This window comes from Martes martes, assembly GCF_963455335.1.
Source record: "Martes martes genome assembly, chromosome: 12".
NCBI classification, from domain to species: Eukaryota; Metazoa; Chordata; class Mammalia; order Carnivora; family Mustelidae; genus Martes; species Martes martes.
Window position 1 is genome coordinate 69,633,618 of NC_137900.1, and position 19,908 is coordinate 69,653,525.

The 19,908-nt window shown below is 40.6% G+C and overlaps 1 protein-coding gene across 5 annotated transcripts in view; it reads left to right on the forward strand.

The window, feature by feature from the left end:
* The window catches only part of SLC44A1 (solute carrier family 44 member 1), a gene marked incomplete at its 3' end in the record, with an annotated part of 195,687 nt that overhangs the window by 114,980 nt on the left and 60,799 nt on the right, over positions 1-19,908 (forward strand). For all 5 annotated transcript variants that reach the window (XR_013967751.1, XR_013967752.1, XM_080819764.1 and 2 more), the window contains exons 8-12: positions 5,494-5,633; positions 7,282-7,468; positions 8,427-8,592; positions 9,961-10,117; positions 10,838-10,921. Coding sequence is in view for 3 of the 5 variants with exons in the window: in XM_080819764.1 (XP_080675890.1) it covers positions 5,494-5,633; positions 7,282-7,468; positions 8,427-8,592; positions 9,961-10,117; positions 10,838-10,921 (734 nt within the window). The remainder of the gene's footprint in view (positions 1-5,493; positions 5,634-7,281; positions 7,469-8,426; positions 8,593-9,960; positions 10,118-10,837; positions 10,922-19,908) is intronic.

Sequence of the window (19,908 nt, forward strand, 5' to 3'; positions counted from 1 at the left end):
TTCTGCTTCTTGTTCTGTAATTTTCCTCTTGATACTTTCAGTGTTCCCTGCCTGGTAGAGGAAGGGATCCTTTCCTTTGATCCTAAACCTTTTAACGGCCTGAATCCCCCATTCTAAGGTGTTGAAGTTCTTTCTGGTTGAGCTACTCCTGGTGGGATAATTGTGTGTGTATAAAATTTTTACTCATTTTTCTGTCTATTGACATTCTATTTTGTTTAATATTTTTGTTTTACTATTTCTAATGAAACCTTCTGGGTTTTCTGTGTTTGTTGTCTTTTTTGGAGAATAGTAATTCCCTCCCCTCCCAAATATAAATTATCTAATGACTTCCATGGTAGAAAATAGAAATATAAAAAGAGGAAAAAATTTTATTTTCATATACCACCTCTTTTCTTTATTGTTTTTAATACAATTTATTTATTTGAGAGAACAGAGTGAGCAAGAACACAAGTTGGGGGAGGGAAGGCAAAAGGAGAGGGAGAAGCAGGCTCCCTGCTGAGCATGGAGCCCAGTGGATCTCAGGATCCTGGGATCATGACCTGAGCTGAAGACAGACTGTTAACCAACTGAGCCACCCAGGTGCCCCACTACCGCTTTAAAAGAAGTTTACTTTTGCCTTTAAAATTTTCACAGTTTCACCCCACCTTCCCTCAGTTTACCACCATTAGCGTTGAAATTCAGAACATATGTATATTTTTTTAAATAAATAAAGTGCCTTTTTTCAATGCATTTGTAAATGCTTTACCCAATATGGAACTTTTTTAGTAGGGAGTTTGCTGCCATTACATTTATAATCCTGCCTGCTATGTTTGGTCTTATTGGTGTCATCTGTTTTATGTTTTCCTTAAGTGTGTGCTTTCTTATTTTATTTTCCCCATCTTTGCTGTATGAACTATGCTTTCACTGGTTATTTTCACCCTGTTTTGGATGCTATACATTTTATTTTTACTTCTACAATTGGTAACCCATATGTTTTCAGAAAATATTCTTTAATCTAGAATCCTATCATTATTAAAGGCTGAAAGGAAAGGGTAGGTGTTGGGTTTTCCCCTACCTCCTTTAAATTCAGCATACACTTCTTCCTTTCCAATCCTACTCCTGTCTGTCTGCTCCCATTTTAACCATTAACAAATAATCTGAATTTTTGCTTTCAGGTTATTAAAGTTAAACTATTATTTGATATATTGTATCTTTTTTTAAAGAATTTTTGCTTTGGCTTGAAATGTTTCATAATTACATTTATAAATTTATTTACATTCTTCTGTCCTAGTTTTAGTGAGAACTACTGGTCTTCCGTAAAACTTAACTCTTGAGTTCTTAATTTTGGTTTATCTTTGTTTTTAGTTCTTTATTTAGAACCAATTTAGTTAACATAAACTGTATTTTTAGTTTCAGAGGTAGAATTTAGTGATTCACCAGTTGCATATAACACCCAGTGCCCATTCCATCAAGTGCCCTCCTTCATGCCCATCACCCACTTACTCCATCCCCCACCCACCTCCCTCTAGCAACCCTTAGTTTGTTTCCTAGAGTTCAGCATGTCTTGTGGTTTGCCTCCCTATTTTCATCTTACTTAATTTTTCCTTCCCTTCCCTATGTTCATCTGTTTTGTTTCTTAAATTCCACATACAAGTGAAATCATATGGCATTTGTCTTTCTCTGACTGACTTATTTCGCTTAGCATAATACCCTGTAGTTCCATCCACGTCGTTGCACCTGGCAAGAGTTCATTCTTTTTGATGGCTGCATAGTATTCCATGGTGTGTATATATACATTTATCTTTATCCATTCATCTGTTGATGGACATCTAGGTTCTTTCCATAGTTTGGCTACTGTGGACATTGCTGTTAAAAACATTGGGGTGCATGTGCCCCAGTTCATCTTTGTTTTGACGAGAATTTGAATTCATGTAACTTACTCATGAAGTACTTGTGGGTTCTATATTTTCTCAACTCTTGAGCATCTAAGATTATTAGCTCTGCCTTACATGTGAATATTGAATCTGTTGCATATAAAATTCTCAGGGGGCAATATGTTCCCTGGGTCTGTACTTTACTTTTTGGAGACCAGTCTAATTTTGTGCCTTTGCCCACCACCTATTTCACTCACCTAGATAGGCCTCTAATTTTTAACTTATCCTTATAACTTAAAACTTCTGTCTGATTCTGAATCTTAACTAGGTTTGCCTATGATCTCTTTTTTGGGATGGCAGGGGTGTGTCTTTTCCAACTTGAAAAGTTGTCTTATTTCTGTATTTGAGTACTGTTTCTGTTCAGTGGTTTTCCTCTTCACATCATTCTTCATTCTTCTGCTATCATCTTCTACATTATCATTTGAATCCTTTATCACTTTCTTTACACTCAGGAAGAGCTCTTCGGGTGTACCTTCCAGATCACTGATCTTCACTGTCACTTCTTTACTTGACCCACCCCACTTTGTTATTCCAGTCCGTGCTTCGTCCAGCCATCTTTCTTTTTACTTCAGCGTGTGTGACCATCGTATCTAGTTTCTGTTTCTTAGTCACTTTGGGCTGCTGTGACAAACTACCATCGACTGGATGCCTTATCAACAAGAAACGTTTACTTCTTACAGTTCTACAGGTTCAGGAAGGCCAAAGGCAAGGTGCCAGCAGCTTCGTTTATCTGGTGAGGGCTAGGTTCCTATGTCCAGCCATCATCGTGGTATTTTCACACATGGTGCAAGTGGGGAGGAGCTCTCTGACAGCTGTGTTATAAAGGCACTGATCTCATTCGTGAGGGCTTCACTCTCATGATCTCATCATCTTCCAAAGACCCACCTCCAAATACCATCTCATTAAGAATGAGGACTTGAGTGTATGAGTTATAGGGGGACACAAACATTCAGTTTATAGCAGATGGATCATTTTTATAAAAAAACTAGATCTGAATGCCAGCTCTGCCACTTACTAGGTGTGTGACAATTGGCACGTTATTTAACTTTCCTGAATTTCAATTTTACCACTTAAAAAGTGGGACTTTTAATACTTGCTTAATAGCATTGTGGTGCTTCAATTTGGTCGCGTCTGTTTTGCACTTCCTAACACAAATTTACTTTAATAAGTGTTTAATAAGTGGTATCTTCTGTGGCTGTTATGAACGGTATCCTCCTTGATGTCTCCTTTATTATCTCGTTCTGTTTTCTCTTCTGTTTTTATTCTGTCTTTCTTTCTCATTTCTTTTTGTCTTTCTCTCATAATGTTTTTAAAGATTTTTTTAAAAATTTTTTAAAGATTTTATTTATTTATTTGATAGACAGAAGTCACAAGCAGGCAGAGAGGCAGGCAAACAGAGAGAGAGAGGGGAAGCAGGCTCCCCACTGAGCAGAGAGCCCGATGCAGGGCTTGATTCCAGGACCCTGGGATCATGACCTGAGCTGAAGGCAGAGGCTTTAACCCACTGAGCCACCCAGGCGCCTAAGATTTTAAAAAATTTTAAGTAATCTCTACACCTAACATGGGGCTCAAACTCACAACCCCAAGATTGAGAGTTACACGCTCCACCAACTGAGCCAGCCAGGCAGCAGTTTCCCTCATGACTTCTATTCCTATTTGTAGAGAACATATTTTACTCCATTTTTTGAGGCTGTGACAGTTTTCTTTAAGATTTCAAAATGGAAGGGGCGCCTGGGTGGCTCAGGTGGTTAAGCGTCTGCCTTCGGCTCAGGTCATGATCCCGGGGTCCTTAGATCAAGTCCCACATTGGGCTGCCTGCTTCTCCCTCTGCCTGCCACTCCCCCTGCTTGTGCTCGCGCTCTCTCTCTCTCTCTCTCTCTCTGTGTTTCAAGTAAATAAAGTCTTTGAAAAAAATAAAAATAAAAAAGATTTCGAAATGGAAGTACTTCCCTTTTTCAAATGTTTTTCATAGACTCGTGGTTGTTTAAAATTTGTTTATTCATCTTCAATGGAAAAAAAAAATCGTGCTCACTGTTTGCCACCAGGCAGGGGTGGCATTTCCCTTTGACACTATTCACTGTTTACTTGAGTGCAGGTGGGGATCAGGTTGATTTGCATATCTCTGAGCCCAATTTCTCCTCTCCCAGGCATTTATCTTGTCTGCCTACACATATACATCTTTATTCTGAATCTTCCATTTCCTTGCTGTAGCCTACAAGGCCTTGCACTAGGATCTGGTCCCTAGAGCCCCTCTGCCCACAGCTTTTACCCTCTGCTCCTTGCTTGTTGCTTAGCCATGGTGGCCTCCTTTCTCTCCTGCCAGACGGGGTCCCACCTCAGCATCTTAGAATTTGCTATTACCATTGCCTACAACACCGTTGTCTTAGATAGTTTTATAGATTGTTTTTGCCCTGTCTTTGATTCTTTTGCTCAGATACCAACTCACCAGTGAGACCTTGCTTACCCATCTGATTACAATGCTTTCCCAACCCCAGCACTTTCTATCCCTATTAAGAGTTTACATTTTTCTTTAGACGTCATATACTCTATTTTTACTTATTTCCTTATTTGTTTTGTTTCCTTATGACTATATAAGCTCCATGACGGGGGAGGGTGGGGACTTAGTTTTGTTCACATCTCTGTCCCCAGCACCTAGAACAGTCGATGCTCTGGGCACTCAGAATGAAGGTGTCTGATACAGTGCTCATGTGGTGGTGAGTTTGCCCCCCTCTACAGTTTAGCTCTTGGGATCTCTGAACCAGGGACAGGGAGAAAAACTCCCATCCCTAGCACATACCGCTAGCAAGCTATCAAAGATCTCCTATCTTTGTTCCTGCTTTTGGTGGGAATTACTCCTTTCATCTTCATTTGCTCATTGTACAAATACTGTATCAACTGCATGACTGTTTCCACGGGAGGCACTGGGGTTACTGTGATAGCACGACAAAGAGGATCTTTCCCTTCCTCAGTCCTCAGCTTCATTACTGATTTCTGTGACCCTTACCTCAGGTCCTAACAGGCGCTGACTCTCTCTTCATGATTACTTCCTCTCAGGGGTACCTATCTTTGCTGGCTCTCTCTGAGCTTCAGTGTCAACAGTAAATATGGCTGGGCGCCTGGGTGGCTCAGTCGGTTAAGTGCTGCCTTCGGCTCAGGTCATGATCCCAGGGTCCTGGGATCGAGTCCCACATCAGGCTCCCTACTCCACAGAGAGCCTGCTTCTCCCTCTCCCTCTGCCTGCTGCTCTGCCTACTTGTGCTTTTTCTCTGTCTGTCAAATAAATAAAATCTTTAAAATATAATAATAATAAATATGGCTGAAGGACATTTATTTGATATGTTGGAATATGTCTAAGTACCTAGTGTGAATGATGTTAAAGGAGTAATTGGAGCTCCCCTTATGTCCGCAAAAAGTTACAGCTATGCACCCCCCCCACCCCCACCCCACCCCTACCCAGCCAGATGGATTGTTGCTGTGTCAGTCCCACAGTGATGTGTAGGAAAGATCCAGGAAAGGGAAGATTTATGTTACACATTTTCTCATGCTAGTTATTTCCAAAACAATTGGTTTTTGAACCCAGGTGGCACAGGGGTACTGTGGTGGCTGTATGCAAAGCAAAGAAGGTCTCCCAAAGAAACCGTGATTCCTGAGCAGCTTCAAATAGCTGAAGACAATCTTCGGGCCCTCCTCATCTATGCCATTTCAGCCACAGTGTTCACAGTGAGTATGGGCTTGGGTGGATCTTTCAGGTTTACGTTTTTCTTTACAGGGATCATGAATGGAGCAGAAACTCACTTCTAGCTTTTGCATGCCTAACCCTGACCTCCATGAGAGAAAATCTCTGTCCCACGGTGTGGAACACTAAAAAGTGTTCAGAAGGCTCCCCTAATGGATGAGTGTTATTTGATGCAAACCCTTTATTCTGTACTGCCTGCTTGTTGAGAGAGGAGTTTCGCCTAGAATATTTACATTATCATTTGTAAGAACATGTTCTCTTACTGTCATAATATAATTCCTTTTTTAAAAGTTTCCTTTTTTTTTTTTAAGATTCTATTTATTTATTTATTTGAGAGAGACAGAGACAGAGATGGTGAGAGAGAAAACAAGTGGGGACAAGATGGAGAAGCAGGCTCCCTGCTGAGCAAGGAGCCCGATGAGGGGTTTGATCCCAGGACCCTGGGATCATCACCTGGGCCCAAGGCAGCCGCTTAACCAACTGAGCCACCCAGGTGCCCCTAAAAATAGTTTTCTTTCCTAAAGTATGTTAAGAAGCACACCACTTCATATCATTTCTTTTACTTGTTCACCAATTATTTTCCCATTTTTGCCTTTTCAACTTTTAACAACATTATTCCAAGTCGGTGAGCCCTGCTGGCTAGGCACTCTACGGTAAATTACCAATGAACATGTGGTTAAATAATCTGTACTCGTATTTTCAGTTCATCTTCTCCTCGCTGAAAAAAGGAAAAAAAAAAAAAAAAAACTCAGACACTTCTCAGACCAATCCCAAGCTTTTAATTGAGCTTTAAAAATTAACAAAATCAAGCCACATAAAACCATTGGTCCCAAAAGCTATTTGTTTGTTACTATTATCTTAATATGTATTAATCATCTTTAAGTACAATTCTTCTTCTTTTTTTTTTTTTTAATTTAAAGTATTGTTCGCCTGCCCTCACCCAGGGCCCGGTGAGGGAGTGTAGGGTAGGGAATCTGACATCACTGTGCTGTGTAGGGACTCTTTGTCCAATAAAGGAGGTGAGGTAAAAATACGGCCTCTGATTTCGTAATCAGGGTGTATTGTCTTCTCCCCTGTTTTCAGAGTGGCAGGTGTGTATCTATCCAGATAAATTCAGTGCCTCATCCCGACTGACAAACAGCCCATTTTGATTCATAATGAGTAGAAAAGTTAAGTAGGAGAATTCTAGGATTGACTAATTGAGAAAGCCTTTTTTTTTTTAAGATTATTTATTTATTTATTTATCTGACAGACAGAGATCACAAGTAGGCAGAGCAGCAGGCAGAGAGAGAGGAAGGGAAGTAGGCTCCCCGCTGAGCAGAGAGCCCGATGCGGGGCTCAATCCCAGGACCCCAGGATCATGACCTGAGCCGAAGGCAGAGGCTTTAACCCACTGAGCCACCCAGGTGCCCCGAGAAATCCTTTTATGTTTAGCTTTAAGGATATTTTCAGTGTACAAACGAGAGTGCTAAGTGCCACAAGACTGATAAAGTATTTTGGGGATTCAGAGAATAATAGTCCTTCCCCCATTTGGAAGGAAGGGTTATGTTAAAAATGTCCGCAGTTGTTCGGTTCCTTTGTTCACTGCCCAAGACGCTAATGGGAGCCTTTCTCTGCCTTCTCTGGACACAGGTTATCTTGTTCCTGATCATGCTGGTCATGCGCAAGCGCGTTGCTCTCACCATCGCCCTGTTCCACGTGGCTGGCAAGGTCTTCATTCACTTGCCACTGCTAGTCTTCCAACCCTTTTGGACTTTCTTTGCTCTTGTCTTATTTTGGGCATACTGGATCATGACACTTCTTTTTCTTGGCACCGCTGGTAAGAAGACCTGCTGCTTCTTTCTCTTAGTGATGAATCTGATTCGTGTTAAATTATTTTAAAACTTAAGGTATAATTCTCAGACATTTATGACTGAGTTCTGATCGCCCTCAGAACTAGCAGTGGTCACAGCCCTTCACCAACCCATTCCCTGTGTGTGATTTTTAGATTATCCTATCAGAGTGGGTCTCAACCAGGTAATAGCTTTGAAGTACACTCCAGGACTGATTCAGACATTTGGATTCATTCTCAGACAAACAGATGAATGCAGGGTGGCTGTGGGGTTGCCTTAAACCCCAGTTACAGCCAAAGATCAGCTTGCTTCCTTGGGATTTTCTAGTTTGCAAAAGATCTGAACCTAAGTAGAGTTCCTTGTGATGATACCATTCATAGTTAGAGTCTCAGACTTGCTTGCAACCACACTTCATATCAAAAGTGACCCCTAAATGGAATTAACGGTGAGGAGTGGCATAAGGATCGTAGGCTTGAATGTGACCTCTCTGGCCATTCAGCACACATTCACCAATTGAAAATAATATGAATTTCCATCCTTTGCTAATGATTTAGGTCTGTAATTATTGGATGAGTCATAAATAGCTCTGAAAAAAAAATGAAAGTGTTTGAAAATTCATGCCTAAATTAACTGATGTGGTAAGGACTGTATTCAAATAGAAGACCTTTTAAAAACTATATGATGCCTTCGGGGAAAACAAAATGCTTCATTGTACAATGTCTGGCTTCACAGCTTTTCGAGTGATAATTATTTTTGTCTCCTAATGCAGTAGCACCGTGATCATTAAGTTGGTGGTTTGGGGGAAAGTGAGGGGGTAGATTAGAGGGGTGGAGGGGGTGGGAGGAGGCTGTTGTTGGGAATTAGATTAATGCCTTACATTGAGTAGCCCTGTTTCTTAGCTTGTGCTGTATGTGCTTCTCTTTTCCTTCCTTGATATTCTCCTAGGCAGTGCTGTTCAGAATGAGCAAGGCTTTGTGGAGTTCAGAGTTTCTGGGCCTCTGCAGTACATGTGGTGGTTCCACGCGGTGGGCCTGATATGGATCAGCGAATTCATCCTGGCCTGTCAGCAGATGACTGTGGCGGGGGCCGTGGTAACATACTATTTTACCAGGTGAGAATTTATACTCGTCAGAAAACTTAAGATCATCTAAGGGATTGTGTCTGAAGGACATGGAGGTGAGGCTGTAAGAGTTTCATGTCTTGTCTTTTTTTTTTTAAGATTTTATTTATTTATTTGACAGAGACACAGCGAGAGAGAGGGAACACAAGCAGGGGGAGTAGGAGAGGGAGACGTAGGCTCCCCACCGAGCTGAGATCCTGATGTGGGGCTCGATCTCAGGACCCTGGGATTATGACTTGAGCCAGAGGCAGATGCCTAACGACTGAGCCACTCAGGCGCCCCAAGTTTCATGTCTTTAAAAAGCAATTGGAAGTGAATATGACAACATGTTAATAGCTGATAATTCTGGGCAGTAGGAACATGGGAGACTGTTACTTTAATCTTTATACTTTTCTTTAAGTTCCTCAAAAGAATTAATCGGGACAGCAGGTCATGATATCACTGCAATTATATTTAGCAGAAGAATAAATCTTATACCGTCTTTTGTTCTTTTTCCATTGGGGCCCCTGGGTGGTGCAGTCAGTGAAACCTCTGACTCTTGGTTTTTGGCTCAGGTCATGATCTCGTGGTCGTGAGATGGAGCCCCATGTCACATGGAATCTGCCTAAGATTCTCGCTCTTTCTTTCTTCCTCTGCTGTTCACATTTGTGCTCTCACTCTAAAATATATGATCTTTAAAAAGAAACTTTAAAAATAAAGGTCCAACAAAGGATAACACGCCTTTTTAATTTGTTTGGATCACAACAAGTATTGTGACTCCCTTTCCTAGCTTCAGAGCTGAATATAAGCTGTAGCCTTACAATTTTCTATTACAATGAGGTACCAGGTCTAGATTGAACATCTTTTTTTGTTTTTTTAAGATATATGTATTTATTTGGGAGAGAGAGAGCAGGTAGGGAGGGGCAGAGGGAGAGAGTGTCTTAAGCAGATTCCACACTGAGCATGGAACCGACATGTGGCTTGATTCATGATCTTTGAGATCAGGACTCGAGCTGAAACCAAGAATTGGATGCCTAACTGACTGTGTCACCCAGGCACCCCTAAACATTTTTTTTAAGTTCCATTTTTTTGGTTGTACATTTAATTCCGTAAGTATTTATGAGGAAAAGCTATCAAAGCACAGTTTCATTTTACTTAAAGTCTTAGAGCCTAAGAACCCCATGAAACTACCATAGAGAAATGAAGCATTAATCTTATTTGGTACATCAGTAGCATCGGTATTAGTTATATATTACTTTGCCATTTTGCCACAAAGCTAGAATTTTTTTTAGGTGAACTGATATTTTCACTGCATTGGGCTTAAACCATTCCTGTACTTAGCCTTTGTTTTAATTGTCTTTTTGGTTACTTTTTAAATAGGGATAAAAGGAATTTGCCATTTACACCTATTTTGGCATCAGTGAATCGCCTTATTCGTTATCACCTGGGTACAGTGGCAAAAGGATCTTTCATTATCACGTTAGTCAAAATTCCACGAATGATCCTTATGTACATGCATAGTCAGCTCAAAGGAAAGGTAAGGAGAAAAAACTTTTTTGGGGCTTTCTGTGGTTGTCGCACTCCAGACCTCAGCTCTGCATGTGGTAAAGCTCCCAGTGATGTTAAGTCCATAGTTGTCAATGTTTTCTTCCAAATCCCTGCAAACAGAATCTAGCCCTTCTGCCTTATCCCCTGTTTTTGCTCTCTATATGCTCTGGCAAATCCATCATATCACTGGTTTGGCAAAGTACCCCTTGCTTCTCTTCCTCTGTGTTGACTCACACCCTCCTCCTTGGCGCCTGCTCCCTGTCCCCGACTATGGAGATAACATACGTTTCAGCACAGGTTGGCTCACATGACACCTCTTCCCAGAAGCCTTCCCTGATTACTCCTCCTCTTTGATGATGTCATCTCTGTGTTCCACTCTCATCACACTAGGATCTACTGCATATTCTGATTCTAACCTTTTTTTATGTTTAGCATTTTTTTTCTTCTTCTACAGTAGTATAAGTTCCTTTCTGGTCTTAGATGCCTTACTCTATCTTATATGCAGTAGGTACTAAATAGCTGTTGAATTAAATTGATTAAAACTAATTCAGCTATTACATTTTGAGGGAAAAGAGGGTGTGGGTGTAGAGGCCTTGAAACATGGTTTTGATTTTTTTTAACTTTTATTTATTTTTCTAACATTTGGAATATTCTGTATGATCATCTGATTCTTTGGTTTTTAATTATTTCAAATTTTTGTCCTTCCCAGGAAAATGCTTGTGCTCGATGTGTGCTGAAATCTTGCATTTGTTGCCTTTGGTGTCTTGAAAAGTGCCTAAATTATCTAAATCAGGTAAAAGATTTTTAAAAATCAATCTAACATTCACTTTTAAAGACAGGTTCATCGTTTCTTCTTCCAAGATAAAATAATTGAGCTTCCTTGAAAGATTTTATGTATTTCTCATGTTGTGGTATATTGTAGCGTGTTCAGGTATATCTATGTCTATCATATTCTTTTTTTTTTTTTAAGATTTTATTTATTTATTTGAGAGAGAAAGAACTGCGCACTTGCGCATAAGCAGAGGGGAGGGACAGAGGAAGAAGCAGTCTTCCGGCCAAGCTGGGAGCCCAATGTGGGGCTCGATCCCAGGATGCTGGGATCGTGATCTGAGCTGAAGGCCGACACTTCATCAACTAAGCCACCCAGGTGCCCCTACCATAGTCTTATTTTTAAAAGTGATAAATATTCTTACCAAGGCTTATTATTAATAATTGTAATATAAGGATAAAATATCATTAGGGTTCATCTTTCAGGAAAAACATTTATCTCTTATCCCTTAATTAACATCCTTTCATCTTTGATTTTCCCTAAGAACCTGTCTACTCTAGCTGTATTTCTTTAATTCTTCTTTTAAATATTGTTTGAGGGGTGCCTAGCTGGCTCATTCTGTAGAGCATATGACTCTTAATCTCAGGGTTGTGAATTCAAGCCCCATGTGAATGGGGTTGTGAATTCAAGCCTACTTTTTTTAAATGAATGAATGAATGAATGTTGTTTGAAAGCTTTTAATTTAATGAAAAGTCACTGTGACACTTAAACTCATTTTTTCCCTGCAGTTCTTTTTTTTTTTTTTTTTTTAGTTTTTATTTATGACAGAGAGATCACAAATAGACAGAGAGAGAAGCGGGGGGAGCAGGCTCCCTGCTGAGCAGAGAGCCCAATGCGGGGCTCAATCCCAGGACCCTGAGATCATGACCTGAGCCGAAGGCAGAGACTTAACCTACTGAGCCACCCAGGCGCCCCAAACTTTAGTTCTACTATTATTCAAGACTAGTGTCCTGATACTTTTTGGCAGGAGAAATCCAGCTGCTTAAAGACTGTGATACTAGCCTGGGAAATATTATCAGAGGAATGCTATCATTTCTTGGGTCAAATGGAAGAACTGGTATTACAGAATAACTGTTCTTAGGGCGCAGCTCGTTCCTCTATCTTGCTGTGCCTGGGCACACAGGACTTGCTGGGACGCACTCTTCCCATCTTCTTCATTTTTTTTTTAACCACTTCTCTCCATTTCTTGAAAATCAATTGTGATGTGCCAGTGCCCTCTTCTAATAGACTAAAGATAGAAATGGACTTTCTCACCATTTATGGCTAAGTGATTCAGGAGTAGCAGTATGTTTTCCATTCACTCAAGGGTAGTCCAAGGATGGTAGTCCTTGTGATGGTTAGCGTTCCTGGAGTTTGCTTTATTGGAGGTCTGTGGTTAATATGAAGAAGCAGACATCACATTTCATTAGCAAAATAAATTCTTATAGATTGTAATACTGTATGGATGTAAAGTGTTTGGAAGGTCGTTATTAAAAATAATTAGTATCAACCACAGCAATTTGAAAAATTACATTCTTTAAAATTCAGTTTAGGACCAAGTCATCCTTATCAAAAAGTTTATGGATGCACTAAAAATAATCATCATTACATTTCATACCCATCACTAAATAGCTCATCCGCAGAGAGAGGTGCTAAACCCACCTCTCCGTTCTCAATTTCTACCACCTTCCCCCAGGAACCTTTTGCTCTTGCAATTAACCAAACATGCCTGGAATGACTTCCTTCCAACGCTTGGCTAACTCCTTCCGATCCTTAATGATTCTGCCTGAGCGTCACCTCAAAGCAGTCTTCTCTCAGTCCCCGCCGACCTTGCACAGCACGGGTTCATACCTCTGCAAAAACACTGAGAACAATATATGGAAATCATCTGTTTATATCTTTATCTCCACATTTAGACCTTTAGCTCCTCAAAGACAGGGATCTTAGTTTTGTCTCTCCGGAGACTATCACAGTGCTTGGTATAGAGTAAGTTGTCTTTAAATGTTTTCTGAATGAGGGGCGCCTGAGTTTTCTGAATGTTTTCTGAATGAGGGGCGCCTTCGGCTCAGGTCATGATCCCAGGGTCCTGGTATTGACTCCTGCATCAGGCTCCCTGCTCGGTGGGGAGTCTTGTTTCTCCCTCTCCCTCTGCCCCTTTCCTTGCTTATGCTCTCTCTCTCTCAAACAAATAAATAAAATCTTTTTAAAAGATAAATGTTTTCGGGGCACCTGGATGGCTCAATGGGTAAGCCTCTGCCTTTGGCTCAGGTCATGATCTCAGAGTCCTGCGATCGAGTCCTGCGTCAGGCTCTCTCCTCAGCAGGGAGCCTGCTTCCCCACTTCTCTCTCTGCCTGCCTCTCTGCCTACTTGTGATCTCTGTCTGTCAAATAAATAAATAAAATCTTAAAAAAAAAAAAAAAGAAGAAGAAAAATAAATGTTTTCTGGATGAATTGTTAATCAGTGAATATTTGGATTTTAAAAGACTAACAGGGTGTCATAAAACCAAAAGAAAGCATTTCAAAAAGGAGATGTGCAGTTTTACTGAAGGAAGAGAACAAATTGCATGGTGTTAAGATGCTTAGTAACCAGGTGAAAAAATCCGAAGTTCTCAGCTCCTCCCAAGATGAACATGAATCAGCAATTTAGTGCAGTCCTGAGTTGTATATCCAAACTTCAAGTTGGTCTTTTTTTGTACAGGTTTTGTGCATTTTGGATCTTCATTGTTTGAAGATACAAGGGAAGCAGTAACATAGTAATAAATAAGTGACTGAAGGTTTCTGGAGAGTAATTCCAAACTAATACTTAGGTCTGTTTGGGAATACGAAATGCTGCCCTCTGGGGACTGATTACCAGGCTGCTTCCTGTTTTGCCCAGGAATTTCACTGGAAGTGAGGTCAACAGATTGAAGACATTGGAACACTTCCTAGCATGAGAGGTTAAGCCTACGTATCAGTGGAACTTTTGCCAGTGGAACTTTTTTAATCCTTGTTCCTGTGACATGTTTCAGAGCTGGGTGGACACCCATCCTTTTAAAGTATTTAAGATGACAGGAATCATGGCAGTACTGAATAGATGAGCTCTAAAGACTTTTCTTAAGTTTGGGGGGGAAAAAAAAAGGCAATAAGGCCCAAGAGTATGGTCTGCTGGTGTCTGAAGGGGCGTTCTTCTCAGCACTGCGCATACATTTGGCAGTTCTGAGATTAGTGCTCTGCTAGAGATCAAGCCAGAGCTGGCACCGAGATAACAGGAGGCTCACACCTTTCCTTTCCCCTCTGGTGTTTATCACCGCTTTCTGAAAATGAAGTTCCTTTTTCCCCATACACATTGGATTGAATCCATACTTTTATAGCCTTGTTGGAAAAGGCACAGTTGATAATTGGGGGGAGATACAGTGGAGAGAGCCCAGATATTGTAGATGTGTTTCAATCCCAACAGTTTAACTCTTTGGAAAGCTCAGTGCAACCTCAGAGTCTCTGTTTCCTTCTTCAGGGAGTGGAGAAAAATATACCTGTCCTCATAGGCTTTAGGTAAGGATGAAATATAATGCAGATAAATCAACTCTTACAGTGCCTGGCTCTTGGTCATCACCTAGTAAATGTTATCGCTCCCTCTCCATTTTATTGTTTTATAAAGAACTCTCAGCATTTTACTCTAAGATAAGAGAGCTCTGGCAAAGATAAAACAAGAGGTATTTCTAAAGATGTATCTATTTTCTTTAAAAGTCAATAGAATGTAAAATACTGAAGAGTTTGGAAAACCAAGACAAAACAAAACATCACCCATGATCTCACCGTGGTAACATAAGTTACCTTCATTGAAATACTGTTAGCTTCGAGAAAAAGTTTCTAAGACTTTACTTCAGTGCAGTAAACATTACTTACAGACTATCTTATCAGTCTATACACGTCATCTGGAAAATGGGGATAATAATAGCATCTATAGTGCCCATGACCATGAGGATGCAGAGATGATATCTGTAGTACCCCAAGCATGTGGCTGGACACAGCAAGTCCTCTGTAATGACGACTCTTATTCTGTAGTACTGTTCATTGTTAGTTTCTTTTACATTTTTAAAAAATAGTTTATTAATTTGAGAGAGAGAGAGCAGGAACCGAGGGAGGAGCAAGAGGGAGAAGCAGACTCCCCGCTGGGCAGGGACCCCAGTGCCAGGCTCCATCCCAGGACTCCAGGGGCAGACACCTAACCATCTGAGCCATGCAGGCATCCCTCCTTCCTAATTTTCAAAAATTTCTTATCTCATCACCTGTTTACATTCTGGAATTATCCTTGGAGTGTCCAATAGAGTACAGTGAAATAATAATACTAGTTATTATGCCCACTAATATTTATCAAGCACTTACCATGTGCCAGGCACTGTGGCTCACATTTTACATATGGAGTCTCCCATTCGGAGATCTGTTCTGTCTACTCTTTGGAAATGGTTAATGATTAGTTAATGCCTGTTGCATTGTTTTCCTCCCATCCTTTCTTTTGCTGTCACTCCTGAGATTGGTATGCAGCTTTGAAGTCAAAAGCCTCGAGCAGAGCTGGACAGGGCAGACCCCTGCTGGGCCAGTTGAGGTGTATTATGTTACTCATGCAAATGAGAGCAGCAGACAGGGTCCAAGGCAGCAGAGAGTGGTAGAGACTGCCAAGCTGGGGAGTTCATATTCAAATCAAAGAAGACAGTCACTTCTTAGCCCAGGTATACACTTGCCATATGAGAATTTATAGACAGTTTCTAACTCTTCCAGTTTTTCAAGCGAAGCCAGAATTCTGGATGTTTGCATTTTATCTCCTGCTATTAAAATGTTGACAGCTAATTAAAAAAAAAATATCTGAGTGAGCCAGAGCAGATAAGGTCTTCAGGCCATACAGTGTCACTTGACCATGGGCCACCAGTTGGTTGCCAGTACTTAAAGGATAATAGTAGAGGAGTGTTGGTACGGAGGTAGACTAACCCAGAGTTGTTTTGGAGCTCAGTATGAAATTTGGAAGCCCCATACATAGTCCGGTGCCATAATGCATGGAAAAGACAGCTGGCTTCAAAAATGACCTTTGGGTTTTCAAAATAAGGCATTAATTATTTATAGCATAGGTGTTAGAGTTTTGCACATAAACAGAGTGAACTATAAACTGCTCTTTGTTTTTGCCAGTGCTTATCTTAATGTGTCAGGAAGGTGATTGTACATCTCATCTAACAGAATTCAGTTTAGGTGGAGAGGCTGTCTAGAATCTGTTTCTTGTGGGCATTACTCGGGCCTTCGTTTTCTTCGACACCATTTGGAGATAGTGGAGTTTAATACTGGAGGGGATCTGCTTTCTGGCTGCCAAGCTTTTAAGATTGTAAAGCTCTTCTTGACATAAGTATGAGTGGGAATTGCAAAGAATATTTTTTGAGCACCTGCTACCTGATACCATACTAAGCACTTAATCTACATTATCACTTTCTCTACAACTCTATAAGAAAGGCTCATTTCCTTTGCAGAGAGTGGAGACTAGCATCTTGTCGCAGACCATCTTACCTAGAGATGGAGGAAGTTTTAAAATCTAAGTTTGTGTAGTTCTTGCCAGGATATCACCCTGTTTTCCATATTAATATATACCCATTTTGTGCAACATAAAGAAGACTAGAGTATAGATTATTATAGAGAATATGCAAACATCTCAAATTTTCATGTTTCCTGCTATAAACTAAAACAAGTGATGGTTTTAAAGACAATCAATTTTGGGGCGCCTGGGTGGCTCAGTGGGTTAAGCCTCTGCCTTTGGCTCAGGTAATGGTCTCAGGGTCCTGGGATCGAGCCCTACCTCGAGCTCTCTGCACCGCAGGGAGCCTGCTTCCCCCTCTCTCTCTCTGCCTGCCTCTCTGCCTACTTGTGATCCCTGTTTGTCAAATAAATAAATAAAATCTTTAAAAAGAAATAAAAAATAAAGACAATCAGTTTAAGATTTGCAACATATTTTTAATTCTTTTATCTCTTAAAAAGTCTAAGAATTTGGAACCAAACTGAATGAAATGGATGGTGTTGGTGGGACTTTTTTCCCCCTCCATTCCTCACTCAAAACAAGAAAGGGATAATTTTAATTACCTTTTCCCTTATTTAATTCATACCAATCCACACATAGAGTGCTACATATCCGTTCCCTTTACCTACCATTGTTGCCTAGCTCTCTCCTATTATTATCTAAAGATCTTAAATTTTATCTTTCTTTTAAAAGATTTTGTTTATTTATTTGAGAGAGAGACAGTGAGAGAGAGCATGAGAGAGGAGAGGGTCAGTGGGAGAAGCAGACTCCCTGTGGACCTGGGCGCCGGATGCGGGACTCGATCCCAGGACTCCGGGATCATGACCTGAGCCGAAGACAGCTGCTTAACCAACTGAGTCACCCAGGCGCCCCCTAAAGATTTTAAATTTAAAGAGAATTTTTAAGTCTGTAAGTGAAGAAAGGAAAGGTATAGAAATGTAGATATATTCTGGGACATGTGGCCAAGCAGACCTGGGTTATCTACGTTGTGACCTTCTACCCCAACATTTTCTTTATGTGACCAGGACTTTTTCACCTCATCCTGTCACACACAGATGTTACCAGGGACCACTTGGGCCTAACAGTCATCCTTTTAAAACGCTTCCTGGAGGATGATCACCTTTATCTTGCTTCTGGGAGTTATATAGCCTTAAGGCCTCCATTCTGCCTGCGTACATTTTGAGCACTCGCTAAATGTTAATCATTGATGCCTCTCTGTAGGCGGTTTACTCAGGATCAGGAAGGCTGTGTGAGAAAGGAGGTGGGCTGGGAAAATCTCAACCAAGTAGTTAAGCAGAAAGTTCAAAGACCACTAATAGGGAAAGGCACAAAGAACTCGGAATTTCTTGCGCACCTTAGCGTGAATCCTTTCAGACTAGGAGGTATAGAAGTAGAAGGAAATTTTCACTGGCCTGCTGTGATCTGTAGCACAATTTTCCTCCTGAAGAGGTCATCCTGACCTGTGTGTGTCACATGCAGCTCATCTTTCTACCTTGGGAGTGGGAGAAAGAGCTTACGAAATACCACTTAACTTTTTTCGGTTAGGTTGAATACAAAGGAGTTGCACAGATCTGTAGGAATATTGCCAAGAAAGCTAAATTTCTGTGAGCATATCCAGCCCTGGAACTTGGGAGTAGAGAAAAATTGTTGCTGCCTCCTTCCATGTCCACAAATAAATAGGCTTCTGCTCTAAATGTCGATGGGATGTGTGGGGCAGCATGGGGAGAGAAGAAGGAAGCAGGAGAGGAGGAATAATAATTTCTTCTGAAATTATTGAAAAACAGAAAAGCTTTAATGGCTTAGTTTGAAGATGTTAGGCCTTCTCTGAGTCAGCTGGTCTGATGCTAGAGGAGAGAGATTGGAGGTATGTGGATCCTCTCTTGCTTCTGTCTCTTTCAAAGAAGATCCTTTTCAAACTGGAAAAGGGAGAATAGCATAGTTAAGAGTGAGTCGTTGATCCTCATTGAGGAGGTGAAATTTAAGACAGTACCTTTTTGATTTAAATGGGTTACCCAATATCTTTGATTCTAGATATCAGAATGCTTTTTTTTTAACTTCAGAAAGCATCTCATAATCAATATATAGTTAATATGGCAGGGTATCTTCCCCTGAAAACCTATTATTAAGTAACTGACATTAGTCTCTTGACTAGTCTTAGAATAGGGGAAGTAGGGGCGCCTGGGTGGCTCAGTGGGTTAAGGCCTCTGCCTTCGGCTCGGGTCGTGATCTCGGGGTCCTGGGATCGAGCCCCGCGTCGGGCTCTCTGCTCGGCAGCAAGCCTGCTTCCCTTCCTCTCTCCCTCTCTGCCTGCCTGTCTGCCTACTTGTGATCTCTATCTGATAAATAAAATCTTTTAATTAAAAAAAAAAAGAATAGGGGAAGTAAGGTATTTTCCTTATGGGATGTTCTATTTCAAATCATTACAGACATCTGTCTGTCGCTGAACTGAAGAATTTTAGTGGAAGATGCTGGAAGACTTTGAAGTTGTAGAGAAAGGTACTAGAAGATTGAAGGGATAGGAAGATGGGTTCCGTAGGCTGTAGACAAGGGTGATATTGATCCTGGACAGTACTTGAGAACAGGGATCTGTCAAGGAACAGATAGTAAATATTTTGGGCTTTGTGGCCATATAGACTCTGTCACAGTTGCTCAGGTCTGCCATTGTAGCATGAAAACAGCCATAAACGCCATGTAAGCAAATGAACATGCGCTTTTTGTTGTTTTTGTTTGTTTTGAGTATGGAGGGAACTGACTGGTATTGGTTCTTTGAGAATAGATCAGGCAGAGAAGTTCTTCTCCATCATCTTTCAGCAGAGTTAAAATTACGTAAGATCAAAAGCATAGTTTATTTTGATGTCATTGAGGCATTTGGCAAAATATTTGAAAAGACGCTTTATAGGTGAAGAAATGTAGACCACTGCAGTTAGGTGGTTAACTCTTTGGTGCCTGCTGTCTTTGAACTGATAAGAAACACTGGCTGATGACAATATATGAGAGCAAGCAGCAAATTATTGCTACCGGAACAATTTAATAGTATCATTTCTTTAAAAGACTCTATATGTTAGCTTTTGAGATAAAAAGAACCGCGAACATAATGAAGTAGTATGTTCCGATAATAAATTACCCCAATTTGTTTAGTGGAGTTATATATAGCAAAATCATACTGTCTTTCTCAAAGAGCATCATTATATACTGCTCCCTTGGTGAAAAATTAGTGTCCTACTCAGTGTAGTCTTCTTTCCTTGGCCCTAAAATATTCTGTATTTTTAATCAATGAATTTAATTGTGTAATGACCACGAATTTTTGGTGACTCAAACTTTATCTTCATACCAAATTCCTATTAACTAACAAGCATACAAGAGGAACATTCATAAGATAAAGACTGTATCTCCCAAGCTCAGTGTTTAAATGGGAGTGGGAAATACAGGCCTCCAGTTACA